At 43.1% G+C, this 21,567-nt stretch overlaps 1 protein-coding gene across 1 annotated transcript in view; it reads left to right on the top strand.

The window, feature by feature from the left end:
- The window catches only part of NRK (Nik related kinase), a 90,258-nt gene that overhangs the window by 16,414 nt on the left and 52,277 nt on the right, over positions 1 to 21,567 (top strand). The window contains exons 3-7 of the mRNA XM_072334225.1: positions 8,837 to 8,893; positions 14,229 to 14,354; positions 15,305 to 15,415; positions 17,216 to 17,306; positions 18,704 to 18,834. Coding sequence (XP_072190326.1) covers positions 8,837 to 8,893; positions 14,229 to 14,354; positions 15,305 to 15,415; positions 17,216 to 17,306; positions 18,704 to 18,834 — 516 coding nt within the window. The remainder of the gene's footprint in view (positions 1 to 8,836; positions 8,894 to 14,228; positions 14,355 to 15,304; positions 15,416 to 17,215; positions 17,307 to 18,703; positions 18,835 to 21,567) is intronic.

The following is a 21,567-nucleotide window of genomic DNA, read 5'->3' as shown; positions in this document are numbered from 1 at the left end:
TTCTCAGGAGAGCAAGAAACTTGGCTAAGTGTCTGGCTTTGATACTGGAGGAAAGCTTGCAGATCGCTGTTATTCCATATCCCTCTCTGCCCCCAAAGGTTCAGAAACTAGAAGGCAATAGAAAACATTCAGGAAGTAGATTTGCTCACGCGTTGTTTTTGTATGCTCTTCGGTTTATTTTCTTGAAAGACATTTTTGTTGTTCGTGGAAACCTAGCATTTGTGGTATTTAAATACGTGCATTGGCACTGCTGTGCATTTTAGCTGGCCCTGCACAGTTTTTCTTCTGTACTTACTACCAAATTTATCCTAAGGAGCGACGAGCTGTTGGTGGTGCATTTTTGCTTCTGGGTATGGATGACAGAACATGCAAGGAAGCTGCAAAAGGAAATTGTTTTTAAACTGGTGGAAGGTTAAACTTTCCGAGTCGAGTCTAATGTGAATACAATCAGAGGAAGGTGTCTAGGCAGGAGTGCCACTTTTGGAAGTTTGTATTGTACACATAAGCCAGGTTACAGACACGCTGCTACTGATAGAGGCGTTTCTCCACCCAGCTGCCTGCATTCACTGGATGCCTTGTGGGATGTTTAGGTTGTTTTGCTGTTCTGTTGGGTTTTTTTTTCTTTCTTGACAGCTGCTTTGTGATGGGCTGCAGCTGTCTGGACAGCCTAGTGCAATTAGAATCTGCAAACGAGTAGGTATTGTTCAGAGCTGAGAGAATGAGAACTGGGTTTGGAACTGAGTCACGAGAAAGGCCGTGGTGCAGCTTCACTTTTGCTTGTAGCTTCAGGGACTGAGCCCATGGATTTCAGTCGTACTGTTTGGAAAATGTGGGTCTGTGTATGTGTGCACATGTTTATCCATAGCAACTTGGACCTTGTAGTATTTGATGTCATACAAGTTAGCGATGTTTCCTGACTGGGAGAGTTCGATATGACATCCTGAGTAATAAGTCATGAGTGAGGGGAAAAGAATCATAGAATCATAGAATGGATTGGGTTGGAAGGGACCTTTAAGATCACCTAGTTCCAACCCTCTGCTATAGGCAGGGACACCTCCCACTACAGCAGGCTGCTCACAGCCCCATCCAGCCTGGCCTTGAATGTTTCCAGAGAGGGGGCATCCACAGCCTTGCTGGGCAACATGTTCCAGTGTCTTACCGCCCACACAGCAAAGACATTTCTGGCTAATATCTAGTCTAGATCTGCTCTCTTCCAGTTTAAAGCCATTTTCACTTGTCCTGTCACTACATGCCCTTAGATGTGTGTTGATGAGCATGCATCTTTCTACAGCCAGTCAGGATAGCAAGTGCTTTCTGTTTTCATCTGCCCTGCATCCAGGGCCGTACAAGGAGATTAATTTCCAATGGGCAGTAGCTTTGGGTTATAAAACTTGGCGCGAAGTGGGATTCACTTAAAGAAATATGGCTTTTATAGTGTAAATCCAGATGCGATGAATCCAGCAGTGAATACTCTGTTGGCTTCAGCGGAGGCAGCAGCACACATGGAAGTGCAGACCTTGGGCCGGGGCTGTGCAGTGTGAGGCAGGCCATGCCTGCTGGGACCAACAGCTGTACATCCAGGGCTTCCTCTGCCCTGAGCACTGCTGGTAGATCCTATGCACAGGGCAAGGCTCAGATCACAGCGCAGAGATCTGGTAAAGCTCTCTTGCAGTTGGCACAGGAAATTCTTGATCCCTTTTGCAGCCAGTTCTTCCTATGGTTAGCTGCTGCTTTTTTTTCTTTTGTTTTTCTTTTGTACGTACCGGTAATTACCAGTCTGCGATGCTTAACACTCTGTGGTTCTTTGGCTATAATATGTTTAGCTATTTTTGTGAAGTTATTCTGTGGGGTCGGTTCTGTGTTTGCTTTTTATATTCCTTTTGTCTCCACTCAGGAGTTCACTGTTCATTTCTCTGTCTGCCACAATTGACTTCGATCCCTACAGAAGATTGGAAGATGCAGCATTGGGAAGTGGCAGCTCTTAGCTGCTGAGGAGCCACTGCTGTACATATGACCTACAGCTTGCCTGAGCCAGGCAAAGGCTTTTGCTATATGAAGCTAATTAGGTCAGTTTAGAAAAAAATAACATCAGGACTCTTCTCAAATTCAGATTTTTCTTTAGGAAAGTGAACTTGGAAACCCTGTCCTTTCTTAGTTAATTAGAAAAGCAAAGTGTGTTTTGCTTTTAAGAATAATTAGAAAAGTAGTCAAGTTTCATTCATACTGCTTTGATACTGAAAATCTTTCCAAATTTGTAACTCATTCCCCCTTGAGTGTTGTGGACTATGTGGCCAATAGGATTTTGGAAGGAATGGAACCAACTGCCTAAAAGATTAGTGCCTTACAGTTCGTCTCTTACAGCACTCATTCAGAAATCTAATGACTGATGTGTTTTCTCACAGACTATCTGTGTCTATTAAGTGCCTGTTTAGTGAAGATGGTGCATGAAATAGAACCAAATGAGAAGACACCAAGAGTAGACCCTGTTTTTTTTTAATTTTCAAGCTATTTGAAATATGCATCCTTTCCCTGGGCCTTAGACCTTAGACCTTCTGAGCTCAACAATGGTTCTTCATGAAGTATTCTGCTTTCAGGATTCACCTTAGGTAAAGGGAACTGTAGGTCGTGAGTTGTCCTACTGGAGGAAAGGCTCAGACTACAAGAACCCCGTGTAACATGTTTTAACACTGGGCTGCCTGTCCTTTGCAGAATGTAGTCTCATGCAAACATCAGTAAAGACACACATACTGCAACCCATGTAAGAAAAGTACCAGGAGAACTGGAGTGCAAAAGTAAATCACCTTTAAATTTGTTACAACTCTCTTCCTATAGGCTGGAACCCTTTAGGCTGTGCTCCCCTAAACAAACAAAAACCTGTAATGCATTTTTAACCCACACATAACCTTGTCCATGCTGTACACTGTTCAGAACATGAAATTCAACTGAGTTACTGTTATTGTTCACAAGAGTGCTGAAGGACTTTTTAATCAGAATTGTTAAAAATTCAGTCACGTAGTAACTGAGATCTTAGTGTACGTGCAAAGTTAAAGCCTTGCTTATTAGCATGTGTTCAGGAAGTCTGTGTTACGGGGTTAAAACATGAATCTCACGCACAAGGTTTGTAATTGCTTTGCACAGCTTGACCTTCAGAGCTTCGTAGTGGTGGTGAGACAAAAGCCCCACCTTTGGATGCCTGCTCCATTACCTGGCCACCTATCAGCTGACCTGCAGCCCTGCCACGACCTCCTCTCTGCAGGATGGGGCCAGTGGGATGCCTCCGACCGCCCATGACTTCATGTTGCAGGGATGTGCAACATGGAGGTTTTCTTCAGCGTCCCACAGTTCTGTAACGGATGGATGTGAGTCACTGGGGTGGAGGGATTTGTACCTCTCCCTGCAATCAACATCTCGGCAGGCCTGTCAGCAAAATGAGATCCAATTTATTTATTTATTTATTTATTTATTTATTTATTTATTTATTTATTTTTATTTCCCTCCATGTTTTTATTTTCCTGAGCATACAGATTTTTGGCGTGGTGGTCCTGCTGGGTGCTGCAGGTGTTGAGAGGGACTGGATCCCGGCCATAGCTTTGTGGGCACAAGGCTGCACAAGGCATTCCTGTCTCCAACCACAGGGCTTCTGTGGCTGGAATGATGGTGGGCTGCAGTAGGTGTCAGGAGATGTGACAATTGGTTCAACGCAGAGTGAATGGCAAGGCTACTGGAACGACTGTTTGCGTAAATATTGATATTTAGACACAGGGTTTTTGTCCCAGTAAATAAGATGTGAGGAAAAGAGGAGAAGTGGACAGGCAGCTTTTCATACCTCCCCTCCCAGACTCCTCTACTAGAGGCGAAGGTACCAAAGGTGACAGTGGATGTTCTGCTGTCCCTTGGTTTCAAGTAAGTCACAGATAAGTCTTCTGTTGTCATGTTCTGACTAGCATGGTATTTTCTCAGGTTGGTGTTTCTTAGTGTGTATCTTGATCTTGCTAATCGCAACACAGATGACCCCTTTTGGGGGCTGATTTCAAAATCCCTGGAGATAGATCTCTAGTCCAATCTTACACAAGAATGGAGTAGCCTTCAGTGGTTCGTGTTTTGCTTCAGGACAGTAATCTGATCAAGTGAGTAACATACCAATACTGCAGAAACGTAGGTGTTCAAATACGTGTTTGCACAAGGGCTTGAATTCAATCCTTTGTTTCGTTTTGTTTTCCCACTGGTCTGCAGTCAAACACAGACAAACATTAGGCAAAGCAAACAATCTGCATTTCCACTTGTACAATGGGAGGAAATAGGAACGGCAGGAGTTTAAAATTAAAAAAAAAAAAAAAAAAAAAAAAAAAAGCTGCATCTGGTGGTTTTGGGGATTTATTGCTCATGAGAACTGTTGTACAGACAGGCTCCAAGCAGTGCCTTCTGTTGAGCAGTCTGAGAGCAGGTCTTATGCCCTGGGTGTCCTACTGGCTGAGCTGCACGGGAGGCTGCCCTCGTGTTGTCAGCAGGCAGGGCTGGTGTCAGCAGACTGGCAACAGCGGGCATTGCTCATCTCATCTGAATCGCACAGTCTAAGTGGAGAAGCCCTTTGTAGGTGGAAAGGGAAACAGAAGGATCATGACTTCATTGAGGTCATGTGGAATAGAACACGGGGTTTCCTGAATCCTCATGTGGAGCATTGTTTGCTTGCTGTGTAGTCTCCTGAAGGCTTTCCTTGCCTGACCAGGATGGAAAGGGTGGAGAGGAGAGGGGTGAGAGGGTGGGGTCCCACGCTGGCGCAGACAGCTGAGCTGGCAGCACACCAGCAACCGCAGAGCCTTGCACTGGCTCACCCAAGAGCGGCTCAGACTTCAAAGTTCATATGTGGGTTTTGAACGGGAAATCTGCTCGCTGAATTCACTTTCAGGAAGAGCCTGCAGCTGAACAGCTGGGCCATCACCCTTCTCTGCAAGGGTGGCTGGCAGCCGGCTGCAGAGATCTTCCCATAACAAGGTCCTCTAGCTCCGACAGCCAGGCTGCCTTTCAAGTAGAAACCTGAAAGACACAGAGGCCATCGTAATGGTTCAAATTGTGATATCTGGGTTATATGCAAGCAGGAAGTTTTGTGAAGGGTTAGTCTGGAGTCCCACAGCTTTCTGTCCGTGTTCTGACCAACAGCATAAGTGTGCTATGCATGTGTGATGGCAGAGGTGACTGTCACTGGAAGCAGGCCCCTCTGGTCTCCAGCAATAAGTGGCCGAATCCAAGGCCTCAGGAATTTGTTTGCATTTAAAAGGAAAAGGTATTGTACATAATTGAGCTAAGTTCCCTTATTGTCTAATAACTTGTCTGCTAATGCTGATATTCTTGTTTCATCCAAATAGCAAAATGTGTGTCTTGGCCCTCGGTAGAGCACATAAATAAATGGTGCCTATATTGATCTGAGCTAAGAAGATAAATGCATATTCATTGGGAGAAACACCCAGTGATCTATCCCATTCAACGTAGCTCTCCCTGCAGAGATAACACACAGTTGGAACACGTCAGAAACAGATCTTTGGCACAGTGCATCGCCTGCAAATGTGGCTGCAATGACTAGCATTCAGATTTGAGGAAATTGAGTGCTGGCCCTGGGTTTGCAGAATGTTGCTGTAGTAACTAACTGGCACTTGCAGCAGATTTTACACGGAAGTATTTTCTGGGTGAGAAGAGGAATTTAGTTGGACTCGAAGCTAATGGGAGAATTTCTTCCAGCTTGGATTCCTCACCAAAATGTAGTCAGGAACTTCAATGTCTGAGTCCTTGAGTTTCAGAATTGCTCAAGTCTGAACTCTGTATGCAATTAATGGCATTTAGTGCTGTAATCCTGGGTGTGGACGTGGGTGACTTGCAGATAGCCATTGAGTATGTTGGCTACAGTCACAAGAGTTGAAAGGCGCTCTCAAAGCGATTCATTTGGATGAAAGATGAAATGTATTCATGAAATAGGAGCCCATGGACCGTGCTGTCCTCAGCCTAGTTTCTGGGGAAATATGGAGTGCTGGGTCTTGAATCACAGCAGATTGATTCCCTTTGGTGATCTGCTGTGAATGAGCACTGCACATTGTTTGGTTGGTGAGAGTTAAAGCAGCCAGTTGCTGCTGGGAGCTTTACACAGAAAAAAATCAAAACACCACCTTTCTAAAAACAATTCAAACATGTTCAACCTTGTGGCTTCAGCAGAAGCAGCAGTGTGTAAGAGTTCCCATGAACCTTGCCTAACCTCTGAGATTTATTGATAACTGAAAAGATAAAGGACCGGGCCCTGAAACCCTTGCTTTGACACTAGTGTCAGTGCATTAGCAAGAACCCCAGGGCAGGGCTGAGCTCAGGATGTTTACCACTTAAAGAGATTTCAAGGAAAATGTACTTGAAACAGTTCAAGAAAAGAACGAAAACAAAAACCCAACGTAAAGGAGAGAAACGTGGGGTTTTCACTCTGACTGTCAGAACTGTTGTGGTTTGGGCATTAAAGTGAGCGCAGCGTGCAGCCTGTTGCTCTGCTCGGTCAGTCTGCCTGGGCATTAATGGCACTTTACATGAACGCCTGTATGTGTGCTCTGCCATTTTGGGTGGCATTGGCAAGCTGAGCCTTTTCCTTTGGTAGATCTTAAAGGAGAGATTTGATTTGTGCATGTTGAGATGATACCAGAGATAGATGGAAATGATGCTATGCGCTATGTAATTCTGCCACATTCTTTGGTACAGAGGCGTTAGAGACATCTCTCATTCTACAATAACAGTGAATCTGCTTTTTTATTATTATTATTTTATTTTTAGGAAATTGCATTGTAATCAAAATGAAATGTGCCAAGATGGCAGTAAAATGATCTCAACATTGAGATATATATCTATAGATAAGCATTTAGCTATGCTTTCCAAGATGCTCTTTTTTTCTCTGGTCTCAGAACACTTTTAAATTCATTGCTCTTAGATAATTTTCATTACACTTAGATAACCTTTTTGTGAGAGTAACCCTCCAGCCCTCAGTGTGACTGCTCGCTGGCTTCTGTGTGGAGAAGAGGAGGCTCTCCAGTTGGCAATGCAGCCAAGAAACGTGGAAGCTCTTTTATGAAGGTGTGACAGAAGTTATTGGAACTAACTTGTAGCAAGTTGAGAATTGGATTGAACCAGCAAGAATGTGTCTTTGTTGCTCCTTTGCTCTCAGCACTTCTCCTCTTGTCTTCTTGAGAAAGCTTTGGATTCTACGATGCATCAACCCTCACTGTGTTTTGTTCTAGGGCAACAAAGGAGTCCAGGAGAATGTAAGGGTGGGAAGTGCACATGGTTACCGTGGTGTGCTGCTTTACCTGGCCAGGGAGTATTTATTGCAGATGAACCTGTGCACATGAGAGGTTGCATGTGGGCCAGTGGGTTTGGTACACTGGGAAGGAAACTTTGCAAAGTGCAAGGCAGACATTGCTCTGAGACAAGGCTCTGCAAGGGCTGAGCTCCTGTCATCCAACAGTCTGCATGACTGCAGACTTGGGAGCTTAATAGAGAGGGGCAAATCTGAGTAGGTCTCGTGCACTGAAATGAAACTGAACGCCATGAAAACTGGACTCTGGATGCACTGTATCAAGTGCAGTGGTATTGATTTATTTATTTTTTAGTAAAAAAAAAGAATGTGTCTCTATGCAGTGCTGTAATTACAAAAGTCAGTTCTTGCCATGGCCCTCTGTAGAACACAGGGTGACCCAAAGGTGCCTACCAGCCTGCTCACCTGCTCCTGGAGGCACCTTGGGTTGCCAGCATGGTACATGTGCGTGTGTTCTGAGGCAAACCCCTTGTTGTATTGCCATGGCATGCAGTGCCTGGGAGTGTTCTCTATGGCCTGCAGCGGTGGCTTTGGCAGTGTGGAGAAAGCAAGCTGCCATTCATCTTCCTCCCGGTGTCTGATGGTGCAGAAATCCTCACACTCTGCTTTTTGAGAAAAAGCTTTGCAGTCCCAGGGTGTTCCTGGAGATGGAGGGCACTTGCAAATGCACAAAGTCTAAGCAGGGTTCAGTTGTCTGTAAAAGAAAACATGACTGTGACACATCGCTTGAAAACGAGGTATCACTTTTCTTTGGTGCAAAATTGCTTAGTTGTTGGAATAATATTTGTGTGCAATTGTGTACAGACAGGACCTGAGCTGTAAAGTTACATTAACTTAGCTTTTAATTTTGCAGGTGTAAATTGGACCAGCAAATCGTTTTGTCTGCAAAATGCAGCAGTTGATATCTGATTTTCTATGGCTTGCTTACTTAGCTGATGTCAGTTAGCTATTTCAATACACAGCTTTTCAGGCACCACTATTTAAAGAACAAAATTGGAGCCTTACAGCTTCAGACCCATTTCTGAATGCTAATGGAAGGGAGAAATTAGGATGCATAGCCAATCCGCTGTCCATGCAAATCTTTTGATACCATCCTTCAGAGTGAGATTAGTGTTGGTTATCAGGAGAAAGCACTATGCTTTGCATGTATGGAGTAACTTGTTCTTACCTAGCTAAGAAACCGTGCAATTTGCAGCAAGATTCCTGATTGCATTTCTAATATACATTCTTGTGAACCATAGATTGTCGGTCTTTGTATTGAGTTTGCTCTTTTGATAGCTTTATTCCTTCCTTTTCCTCACCGTCTTCAAAAAACTTTTTGTTTTAAGAAGCCATAAAATACATACAGCTTTAGTGGCTGCACCTCATCTACGAAGGTCGGATGGAGACCCATAAACTCATTTGACATTATGCTCCAACAGCCCCGTTAGATGCATCATTACCTACTGTGTACACAGTTTACATGCATGTTTTGCTTACAGTGTTTTGTTATTTTAACAGGGCCGCCACGTTAAGACTGGGCAACTAGCTGCAATCAAAGTGATGAATGTTACTGAGGTGAGTAGAGAACCAAAAATCAAAAAGCAATTATCAAGGTGTAAGGGAAGATAAAGAATCAGATCATGCGAATGTGGACAGCTTATGAAAGACAATCTGGTGGGATAAATTATGGTAGCTCAGCAGTGGTTTGTTTTTTGTAGTTCTGAGTGGTGCTAATGCTACTAGAATTTCAATTGTACCTGTCCAGTGGGGACAAAGCAATAAGGGATGCATTTCTATGTTTTTGTGCTCTAAAATAATGACAAGAGCTCTCTTCCTGCTTATTTCTGGTTGATTATCTGTTTCCCAAGACAGCATATAAAAGATTTCCTATAGCTGTGCAATACCCCTACTGTGTTTTATCACATCCTCTCCCTTCACATGCCAGCCATTCCTCAGTGTAGATGCCATGACAGCAAGCAAGCAAGAACATGTTAGAAATGCAATTGTAGCACTTCTTTATTGTTATTTGACAGATGAGAGAAGCAGACAGCTTAATTGGCACTGTCACTGCTCACATTTATAAACTGGTGTCAGTGCTGGAACAAGGTGTCAAAGAAATTAGCTTGAGTATTGATCTTTGTTTCTGAGCACAGCTAGTAGTGAAGCAGCTTACCTTCTTGAAATCTTATGCTCCTGTGCCCCAGAAGGACTGGGATGAGCCTGCACCTTCTCCTCAAAGTGTGCTGGAAGTTTGGGTTCCCTGGGGTACACCTGTTAGCATGGATGACCAGCTCCCCATTCTGGCTCCTTGCTCTGGCAGTGTGGACGCGGTGCACAAAACTCCAAGATGAATTTGGTCTTCTTGGAATGTTGAGGAAGGGTCATAGCCTAAGATAACAAATAGGTCCTCTGGGCCAAGGCTGCCGGTGGTACAACTATGTGGAGCATTTTGAACAAGCACGAGCAAGCTCTGTCAGTGTTTCTATGCCTTCTGCTTGTCTTGGAAGACAACAGAGCAAGATTTAGTCTGTGTGAGCATTGTCATGTAGAGCAGGTCCAGGCCAGATGTCTCTGCTGATGGGGTGGTCTGAATTGCATGCTGGTTAGTTGAACTTGATGCTGCTGTAACTCTTTTATGAGGAATGTCTAAGGGCTGGTTTGGCTATGACTACCACCTTGTAAAAACAAATGTGTGGCTGGACAAAGGAATCCACAGGATAGATCCTGTGTGGGACTCAGAAGTGAGCCAGAGCTTCTGTGTGGACAGCTTTCATGCCTTGCTGGGTCAGCCAGCATTGCTTGAAGGCTAGCCACGGATGTCACTTGTGGGCTGTCATGTTAACACCAGCATACAGTCTGCTTTGTATGTAAGCAACATAATGCAGCATCCAGTAATACCTTCTTGCATGGACACAAAGTTTAGATGGAATAAAGCCTTGGAAAGCTTCAGAAATCCACACTGCATGATTCTGGGAACAAAACAGCTGCTCAGGTTTGATTTGCTACTTCTCTGTGAGTTGGAAAGTCAGCGCCTCCCAGGGGAATCTGTCCCATTGCTAGAGGGGCTGAACAGCAATAATAACTTGTGATGTTTTCACGTTGAGTCACTTAACACAAAAGCAGTTGTGACAGTTTTAAGAGTTGGATAGTGAGCGTGCTGATAAACCATGGCTATTCTGGATTACTGATTGCCTTCTGAGCTGGTCTGTCTGGTTGGGGACCTTGCTTCTGGTCCCCTGTACTGCAGAGTGGCTGAAGCTGGTGCCTGCTCTGCTGCTGCAGAAGGTTGGAGCATGGGTGCAGCATGACTGAGACTGGTGCTGAATGAGTCCAGAGCATCTCTGAACCTCACTTCTCTGCCAGTAAAATAGTGAAAGCCTTCTGCTGCGTCATAGTGTGTGGGCACTGAGGCCTCTTATGGCAATAGTGAGTCTGAACTGTAATGCGGAAATCCTTTCAACCTACAGAAATCCAGTGTGACAAAGCCTGCCAAGTACTCAGTGTTTCTCTTGTGTTGTTAGTCAGCTCGGGTTGAAATTATTTTCTGTTCCTTTGGGCTTGAAAAGCTGGCTTGAGGCATTAAATTAGGTCTTTAAAATATTGAAATCCTTGTCTTCAGTGTCCTGCATGTAAATCGCACTTTGCAAGGAGCTTGGTTTCTGGGAAATGGAAGCTGTCAGAATAAACCTGCTTGAGTGAGCTGGGAAGATTCTGGCCCCCATGGTCATTTTTATCTTTGAGTAGTGAAACAGCCTGTTTTGTGCTTCACTGGGAACAGTTTTCTTGGGGAGGAAAATTTCACAACAGGCAGTTGTTTAAAGAAACCTGGACAAATGCAGTCTTTTTGCCTTCACCCCTGTCCAAAAAGTAAAAGTGGAGAAGAGCTGAATGCCTGTGATGACCTTGCGGTTTGGATGTCTGCTTGGAAGACTGCAGTTCAAGCCTCCAGGAGACTTGGTAGGGCAGTTCCAGTTACCAGGTCTGTTGGAGCCCATGCTTATGTAGGTTGGTGGCTGTTTGATCAGCAGCCCACAACACTGCGCAGTAATTGGTCATTGTTGTCTGACATGGGAGAGAACGGTGTTGAACAAGGACAGCAATCATATCAAGAGTCTGCGGCACTTCTATGCCTTTTCCACGTTCTGTGGTAGATTTTTCTCCCCCAGCATCCTGTTTTCACTAGAAAATCCAACCCAAGGAGCCTTCCAGCTAATGTTTCATCATAACTGAGATGTCTCAGCCAAATGTTGTTTCGTCAATTCTACTTCGTTTTTTTTTGTTGTTGTTTGTTTTTTTTTCTGGCCATAAATTATTTCGTCAGAAAACCACTGCCCTGCTTCAGCTGCGATTATTCAGCTCTGAGATCTGAGGCTCACCAGGAGCTGAGCAAATCTGCCCTTTGCTGCTTCAAGTTGTAGCCCCGGGCTGCTTTCTGAAGAGCAGCAGCAGGATGCTGTGGTCACTGTGGGATCTTATGGACATCTGTCAGGAAGTGCTGCAGTGTCACGTTTTCTGGGGGAAGCTGGGGGATGAGAGCCCTTGAAATTGTTGAAGTGGAGCTGATGGCAGTGTGCTTTCCTGGGTCTGTGCAGGCTGTGCTTCCTGCTTGCTGACTGTGCCAAATAAACAGAGGGTGCATGGAGAGGTGGGATCCTTGCTGATCCTTGCTGCTTGTCTCTGAGGCTCAGTGCAGCTGGTCAAGGGGCTTTTCTGCAGCAGGCCATTCCCTGTCATTGCTTTCAGGCTTTCCTGATAGTGAAATAACATGTAAAGAGAAACCTGTCATTAGCACCCCCAGTACTGAGGGATCTTTTAGTGGAGTACTTACCAGCTGATGATTTGGTTTCTGCCTGAGGTCAGAGGCATGTGCTTTCTTGTTCGTTGCTTCTTAATGTCATTGCCTTTGATTGTGAGCTTGTCATCTTTGTGGAACTGCACTGGTTTGTGAAAGCAAGCATCTTTTTGCACCTGCACTCTGTGAGCTTGTTTCTTCTCTCAAGCAGTGTGGCTCATGAACAGGTTCCAGACCCCTGGGAGATGTGGCTTATGACAGCACTAACAGACGGGGTGGTGGAAAGTGGGATTCCTGAACACCTTTGTGCACTGAAAAGCTGATGGGTGCCTTTGTCTCCAGTTGCTCTGTGCTCACCTGCCTATTTCCATCTTTCACATGCACAGTTTGGAGCCTCGGAGGGAGCAGAGCTTTGCTTCCCATCCAGAAGGCAAGAGCACAAGTTCCCTTTTATCTGACCCTGGCTACACACAGATTGAAATACGGCCTTGCTTACAGTGGGTTTCCTGCATGCTGTCTGGGAGGCAGCTCTGATTTCTCTTGGACGCTCCAGATGCTACTCCAGCCTTGTCCTTACCCTTTCTAAGTTATATGACACCCAGGGTCCTATTAAGCCAAAGATTAAAGGTTTTCCTTTGTCCTTAATTGCAAACAAAAGACGAATGAAGCACCTGGTGTAGTAAGTGTGCCTCGAGAGACTTTGTTCAGCAGAGAGACTCTTCTGAAACCAGAAATAGCTGTTTTTGCTTCGAGTTATTTCACATTTCCCTTTTCCTAAAACTTAAGAAAGTTAGGCTTTGGTTTGGCAGTACATCTCCTGTGTATTGAAGCTATTAGGGAAGTTCTTGGCTACTCCTGCTGGGAATGCTTTTTTCAGGTCAGATTTAATAAGATGTTTGAAAGAATTTGGTTTCAGCCTGCCAGGCTTCTGTGTTTTGGTACAGGTTGAAGGGACAGTGCGGCCGGTTTTGTAAGCGGTCTGTTGTGATGGCTAAAAGAAAGCTTCAGTGGCAAAGTGACTGGAAAACAGTGAGAAAGTGCAGAAGAATGTCCTGTGGGTCTGAACTATTCTTGCTGCTTCCTTTTCTTCCCTTCAGCTAGTAAGTGCTGACTGGAATGTTTTGCAGCAAGGTAAATTAATTTTCAGCTTGGTCAAACTTCTTTTAAGTGATGCATGGATACCTCACAGTGCAATGTGTTTCCTATTAAAGCAAATGAGACAGCAAAATCTACAGACATTTCACAGTGCGTTGTGCACTGTTTCTCTCAGGGACTGCAAAACAAACAGGCTGCTCTGAGAGGACCTCTTGAAAAAAGACCTCATTGAAAAATGATGTTTCCTTATAGAGTTGATGTTAAAACTATTCCTGTTAGCACCCCACAGCTTTGGCTGGACTGGCCAGAGGAGAATGCCTGCCTGAGGAGGCTCAGCAAAGGCAGTGGAGTAACAGAGCTGGCACAAAACAGTGTCTGGAACAAAAGTGGCTGGGCCTGCACTAGGTTCCACTCAGCAGCACTTGGTGGGGCACCCTGTGTGTGTGGAGGGTGGGGGACTGCTGGAAAGGGGGCAAGCCCTGGCCCTGCTCTAGCTCCAGAGACCAACCTGTGGCTGTGTGCCTGCCCTGTTGTAGTTTCCTCTTAGCTGGGCCCTTGGTGGCAGTAGGAAGATGAAGTACTCAAGTACTTTCTGAGTATTTACATAATGGAGTGTTAGGAATATTTTTATTTGTTTAAGACCAGTTCATTTCCCCAAGACTAAATTACTGCATACAGGAGCTGCAAACGGGAGTTATTGATCCTGTCTAGCCCCATGAGGAGCCAATATGATTTTGTTACAACCACATGGGGGTATTTTTGCTTCTTTAGCTCAGTCCTAGGCCAAAGGATCAGAATGATTCCATCCTCAGTTTATGAGCCTGTCCTTGGACTGCAGTCTCAGACTGACAGAACAGTTCTGGTTGAAGGGACCTCAGGTCTCCAGCCCAAAGTCCTGCCTGAAGCATGGTGGGTTGCTCAGGGGCTGTTCCAGTTGAGTCCCAAACGTTGTCAAAGATGGAGGGTGCGTAGGCTTGGTGACCTCTCAGCACTTCCAGAACCTTCTGTTTTCTTCTGACACAGAATGAGGAGGAAGAAATCAAGCTGGAGATAAATATGCTAAAAAAATATTCCCATCACCGGAATATTGCTACATATTATGGTGCGTTTGTAAAGAAGAGTCCTGCAGGCCAAGATGATCAGCTCTGGGTAAGTGCTTTGTGTTGTGTTCATTGGACGTCCAGCTCCTTTCTTTAGAGCTCCGATGTACTTGTCTCAGACCTTGTCTTGGTGGAATGTTGAAGTCATCGAAAAGAAACATCCCTGTTCCTTTACACATAGCTTAACAATGGTTGGAAGGGACAACAAGAGATTGAGTCCAACCCCTTGCTAAAGCAGGTTCCGTACAATAAGTCACACAAGTGGGCATTGGGACAGGTCTTGAATATCTCCATAGGAGACTCCACCATCTCTCTGGGCAGCCCATTCCAGTGTTCCATCACCCTTATCATAAAGAAATTCTTCCACATGTTTGTATGGAGTTTCCTACGTTCAAGTTTTAGGCCACTACTCCTTGTCCTTTCACTACACACAACCGAGACGAGCCTGGCCTCATCCATTTGCTTCCCACCTCATTTAAGAGGATGAGCATAACGTATAATACTTGTGACTTAGGCTGTTGATCAGATTTGTTGTTAGAACTTTCTCTTCCCAAGTTACATATTTCCATCTTTTTTTAACAGTGATGAATCAGAGCTTGTCTTTTCCTCTCCCCTCCTTTTCCTTGTCACTTTCTACATTCTTTTCCAGTTGAAAAATAAAAAGCAAACAGAAAAAAAAAAAAAAACAAAAAATCCCACCTTTGTTAGTGCTATTTTTGTTCTTGGTTGTTTTTGTTCTGATTTGTTTTTACTAGAAAGAAAATGTTTACCCTTGACCTGTAATAGGAGAGGCACACTCCTGAGTTCTTGTTTTTTATTTATTTACTCAGTAATGTTCATTGCTCAGGAAAAGAGATTTTACATCATTTGGCACCCAGGAGGGTGGCACATAGTTCACTTTGCCGTGATAGTGGTGCAGCAGACATCACTCTTGATATCTCTGCTGGTGCTGTGGTGTTGGTGCTGTGGTAAAGATGTGTTGCTTTTGTCTTCCTGCAGCTGGTGATGGAGTACTGTGGTGCTGGCTCCGTCACTGATCTGGTAAAGAAGACAAAAGGGAACTGTTTTAAGGAAGACTGGATTGCATACATCTGCAGAGAGGTTCTCAGGGTGAGTTCTGGACCAGAACTTTGTTGCTCATTTGGAACAAAAAATCCTTTCCTTGCCCTTGGTTCTTAATGTAAAGCAATAATAAGCACTAGTACTTCAAGGTTTTGATCCATGGGGCTTGTGCGCTATGGTCCTTGAGCTCAGAACAGCCCAAATGTCCATCTGCCTGCATGATGGCTACTTAATATCTCATAGTACTCTAGTTAATCCCATTTTCTGTATGAAAAACACATCGATTATTGTCTTCTGTGACAAATACCATCCTTCTCCGTATCTTGTGATATTACTACTGCTCATTGCTTTGACTATTCTTGATGTGTAAGGTCAATATGATTATAACTCCTTTATCTGCACACGTTAGGGGACCTTTTTTCTGCACTACTAGAACCAATGTTGGGTAAACAACATCGAAAAATGGTAAAGGTGGCCCTGTTGCAGCAATATTGGCCAAGATAATTCTTGCAACTATATTTCATTCTGAGTATGCTTTGGGATTATTTTTTATTAATTATTGTGTGTGTATATGTTCCTGGAAAGTAGAGAGGATAAAACCGTTCCAAAGTGTAATCCAGTGTACTGGCCTGGAAAAAAAACACCAAAACAACATTGAAACCCATCATTGTAAATTCCAAACCCATTACAGACTTACTGATCCGTCTTCCATGTAGTGAAGTTTTACTTCTTTTCTAAATAATGTTAAGATAACTGCATATTCCTGGATCTAAAATTCAAATAGTGTGCCAAAGTAACGCTTGAATAGGGGTAAATCTCTGCTTCTGGAGCTGCTGTTGATAAGTATATTCAGTGGAGAGCATCAGCCATCCCACCTGGATTTGGCATTAGACTGCATATTGTAATAACTACAGCTGCAGATTGTGGGGAGAGCTCTTAGCTGCAAAATAAATAAATAAATAAAATCGTGATGGCCTGGTTAAGTTCTTGTGGTTGTGTGGCTGCAATATCTCTATTAAAACAAATGATATTAAAACCTGTGGTTTATGCTCTTGCAGCAGAAAGCAATAACATCAAGCTTGCATGAAACAAGCAATTGGATTGAATCCTCTTCATTTTAAAACAGAGAATAACTCATTGCATCTGGGCTGAAAACGTTGCCTTCTGGAAAATTTAGGAGTTGGGTGAAAGGTGCATTTTGAAGTCACTAATACTGTATTACAGAAGCTAAACATTTTCAGCAAAGTATCCCTTGGCTTATTATAGTGTATTATTTCAGTGGTTTTTTGTATCTATGCTAGCTTAACCATGAGCAATTGGGGAAAGAAGGAGGAGACAGAATATTGCAAATATTAGCTGAATGACAGCAACATTTGCTGCATTCAAAAAGAGTCTGACGTGGTATTTTGAGCTCTGTGTGATCAGTTTTTCATTGAATTCAGAGTTTTGCTGTCCTGTTGAAAGTAGAATTTAACCCAGTGCGGCCAAACGCATCCTGTCTCTGTACCTCGTTGAGATTCTGCAGTCTTCTTCACCTTTTTTCTTTTGTTTTGTTTTCTTTTCTTTTTACTATTTATTTCTTTATTTTCATGCCCAAAATGTGTTTATTCTGAGAGAGAAGTAAAAAATATTGGCACCTCATTTTATTCACACTGTACTTTAGAGATGCTACGCTACAGTCATGCCTTCTGGTTGTTGTCTTCTCTCCTTGCCAAAAGTGAGGACTTGATGTTGCTGATCACACGTAAAGGACTTTCCCCGTGAAGTCTGGGAAGGTATAAAAGGGCAACAAAAGGTCACGATAATGAGAATAAGGGAAGTCTTGGTTTTGTTTTGCTTTATTTTTAGGGCTTGGCACATCTTCATGCTCATCATGTCATCCATCGAGACATTAAAGGACAGAATGTTCTTCTCACAGAAAATGCAGAAGTAAAACTGGGTATGTTTCTTTAAATGTGTGCTACAGACCTGTTTGTTTAAAATTTCTGTCTTACCTTGGAAAGAACGTTCAGGAACCCAAGGCGTATCAAACAGTGTTAATGCTTGGGTTTGCAAAATGTCTGTCAGCTGGAATAAGGTGAGAATGTGATATATTCTGCAACAGTGTCACTCACAGCCTGTGGGAAATACGGCTACTTCTGCACAGTCACATAGATAACCTGTATAGTCTGCCAAATCACCACCAGGTCTTCACAGCAAGCTCCCAGCGTACAAAGGCTTCCAAAAACAAAGACCAAACCACCAACAGTAAGTTAAACTAATCCATTTCTCTTAAGGGGAGCAGGCTTAGAGATTTTCATAAATCTGAAGATAGGTGAAATTGCTCTTCAGTGGTAGCCCTCAAACATGAATAGATGTTACTAATACTCATCTCTCAAGAATGGTAGCCTGTTTACTCATTTCCTTTTCTAGCTGTGACGTGTCAACTGTTAACAACTTCCAACTTCCTAAGATTAAACTCAAGTACATATCTCTCTCCAGGAGGATGTCTTTGATGTTTTTGGAAGACATCACAGAGGGTGCATAGCAATGATTTAAAGGAGCAGTCTTGAGGAGAGCCCTTTTCTTATTCGGGATGATTCTTTATTTCCCATCCCTTTTCTTCATTTAAAAGAAATCACTATAGAGCTGGAGAAAAAGGACAGATATAGGCTATCAGTGTGGGGTAGGATGCTTCAGTGGAGCAAGCCAAAAGAAGGACTTGGGATTTAACTTGGTTGTTGTTTGGTTTGGTTTTTCTTAATGTTCTTTGTAATAGCACTAAATGCTGTGTCCAGTAGATCCAATTAGTGCATCTTAGAGGTTTGCTGAAAGAAAATATAATCACATAATGGTTGGTTTTATGGACCCTTCTTCATTTCTGAACAATACTGTGTTGCTATACGGTCCTGGTGAAACTAACATCCTTTCAGCACAAAGAGCAGTGCACAGTTCTCTCATTATAATGAGGATAAGATCAGAACAAACCAGTGTATTCTTCAGCGAGTCTTTGAATGCAGGGAAGGAGTTATTTGAAATAACTCAAAACAAAGTGATATATAAACAAACAGACATATAAGACACATCTTAACGTGCTTTATACATAGGCACTGTTTTTCCTTTCTAGTACTAGTTAAAAATCTCAGGTCCCACTCAGGCTTGCATTTAGATTAAACTTCAGTTTTTCCACTTAATTTCAGTTACTGGACAAGATGTACTATGAGAACTTGTATTAGGTTTGATATGCATACTAGCCCAAAGGTTTGGTATTCAAAAAGCATGAAAGTAGTTAAGCAAGTTCTCTGCCGTATGAATGCAACCCTTTAGTAATTTCTTTACCTTTGCTTGACTTTTCAGTGGATTTTGGTGTAAGCGCCCAACTGGATAGAACTATTGGGAGAAGAAACACATTTATTGGAACACCATATTGGATGGCACCGGAAGTCATTGCTTGTGAGGAGAACCCAGATTCTACCTATGATTACCGAGTAAGTGTTGCAGCTTAGCATCAAATAGCAAAACAGATGAGCTGTTGATGAAATTCTTCTCGAGTTCTGCACTTGAAAAGTTCAAACTTCCTTTCTTTTAAACCACAATGATGTTATAACTGTGCAAATAGAAATATTTGTAGTATGTGGGTGGTGGCTCTTTTTAAGACTGGAGTTTCGCTATGAGTGTGGTTTTTTTGTGAATTGTTTATATCTGCAATATACATTCATTAATCTGTGCAACAGAATACTGATGTATATATGGAGGTTACAAATCAGGATGGAAAGGAAAAAAAAAGAGGTAAATTTGTAAGGAATGCTTGACAAACAATGTAATGCTAATATAACAAGGTGTTGCTCTCTTCTGTAAAAGAGCTATGTTACTCTGTACTTAGTTGTAAATCCTGACTTAGTTGGTAGTAATTACTGTAACTCATTGCTCATTTCTAAACATGCAACTGCAAGTGGTTTTCCATCCCAGAATGATTTCTGGTTGTTCATGCGATGGCTGAGGGGTGAAGGCACCTCTGGAGGTTGTCCACTGAAACTCCTACTGAAGCAGAGTCAGCCAGAGCAGGCTGCCCACTTGTGGCTTATGTCCACTCAGGTTTTGAATATATTCAACATCAGAGAGTCCACAGCACCTCCAGGCAACCTGTGCCTGTATTTACAAGTGTCACAGTAAATAAGACTTAGGTTTGAACAGAATTTCCTGTATTTCAGTTTGTACCTATTGCATCTTCTCCTTTCCCTGTGACTGGTTTGGTCTTCTCTATTCTTTTCCCATGAGGAATTTGTGCTAAGATCCCCTGAATGGGCCAGGCTTTCTCAGCCTGGAGCCTCCCACCTCAAGGCCCCTAATAATCTTTGTGGCCTTCTGCTGCACACATGCAGTCCAGATTTGGTCACAGCCATCCTGATGTGACTTCACCAGTGCTAAGGAGGTGGGAATTGTTTCCTCTCCAGACCCAGTAGCCGTACCCATCCTAATGCTGTTGATTACTCACCACCAATTTCTCAACAGGAAAGACTGAGTGAATACAGAGGACTTATCTGTTCTTGTTATATGCACTAATTAAGCAATTCCTGTCATCGTTTTTGCTCCTATGCAAGCATCTAATGATAACTTCTTCATTGAAAGAATGACCAGCATGCTCTGCATTTTGGATGCCATCAACAGCTCTTACGTATACTTTTTCTGGTTCTTCTTCATTAATGTACTGATGCTGTTCTGAAGAGACTTATAACTCTTTGTCCTGTGAATTACTTCCAGTGGTGCTGTCATTCATTTGCCTACACTTAGGCTTCACGGTGTTTTCCAGGGATGGCTTCCTGAGCAGCCCTTCCTCTGGTCACTCTCTTGATCCTGGTGTTCTCATGGCTGCCACTTGGCTACTCTAACTATGGCTTCAGAAATTTTATTAGAAGAGCCTGTTATTACCTCTGTTTTCTCCTGTTTCAGGGGCTATGATTCTCCCTCGCTGATATCTGCGCTGCACTGGCAGTGTGGAGTCATGTTGTGAGTGGCAGTCATGACCAAAGAATGTTCTTGGATGTTATTTTGTTTTTCATACCATGTAAACCTCATACTGAAACCTCAGAAAACGAATCTTGTCTTCAATTCCTGAAACCACTTGATTTTCTTTTGGAAGATATAAGCGTTAGGAACGTGCATACCTACTTCTTGAGGTTTCCTTGCCTTCAATAACAAACAGCCACACAAACGATGCTGTGACTCAGGAGGTATCTTTTCTACAGAGATTTATGACTGATACGATGGAGAGAGTAGCAGGAAGCCATTCTGTAATGTCTGTAACTTCTTGTTCCGTTAAAAAGTAGCAAAAATTATTACAAATCAGTGAAAAAATATATGCACGTGTACCTATTATACGCATCAGGCTTTCAAACGCTGCTACCATTTTTCACTGCAGCTGTTTGCATCTCACCCCTTGAAACAAGAAACCACAGTACTTTGCAGCCTGGTTCTTTTTTCCCATTATCCCCAGAGCCTGCAATACTACCTCTAGAAGGCTTTTTACTTTTCTGTCATGTATTTCATAGCAAGTCAGGGTCCTTTTAGTTATATTCTCAAATGTTTCTACAAACTGTAACACAGACAGGTTTCCAGCTTGCATGAAGCAGCTCAGAGCTGTTGAATTGAGAAGGTTCTGTTGGTAAAGTCAGGTTTAGGCAGAGCTCCAGGCTGGATATGAGCTGCTAATCTTTGAAGATTTGTCTTCTGTTGCAGCCTTTTAAAGTATAATTTTAGATAAACCCTGTAGGTTGTTTTGATCACATGCCTCTCATTTAACTACTTTTGGACACCAAAAACAGTAAATACTGTACATGATTAATCAAGCAGAAGCCTGTGACAGTTTTTTTGCAGTCACTGGTTGTGTTCCCAATTGACCTTTTGTGATCAAAATCTGGCCTTTAACATTCAGATAAGCTGATAATGGAAACTCCAGTCTGAATTTCTTTCCATATGCACAAAAATATGTGACTGGAGACTTTGTGGACAGAAAGTCAAGACTACAATTTAAGCTTTGTCAGTGTAGAAGCTCAGCAATGACTACTGTGATAGAAGCATTAAGACAAAGATTTTTTTGGCCCAGAACAGAACACAAGACACTGTTTACAGAGTCATAGAATCAACAAGGCTGGAGTAGACCTTCAAGATCATCCAGTGTTGTGCCTCATAGCAATAGCTTAAAGATGTAAGCTGTATAGTTA

This window comes from Excalfactoria chinensis, chromosome 4 (assembly GCF_039878825.1).
Source record: "Excalfactoria chinensis isolate bCotChi1 chromosome 4, bCotChi1.hap2, whole genome shotgun sequence".
Lineage (NCBI taxonomy): Eukaryota > Metazoa > Chordata > Aves > Galliformes > Phasianidae > Excalfactoria > Excalfactoria chinensis.
This window is presented reverse-complemented; position numbering and strand designations above follow the sequence as displayed.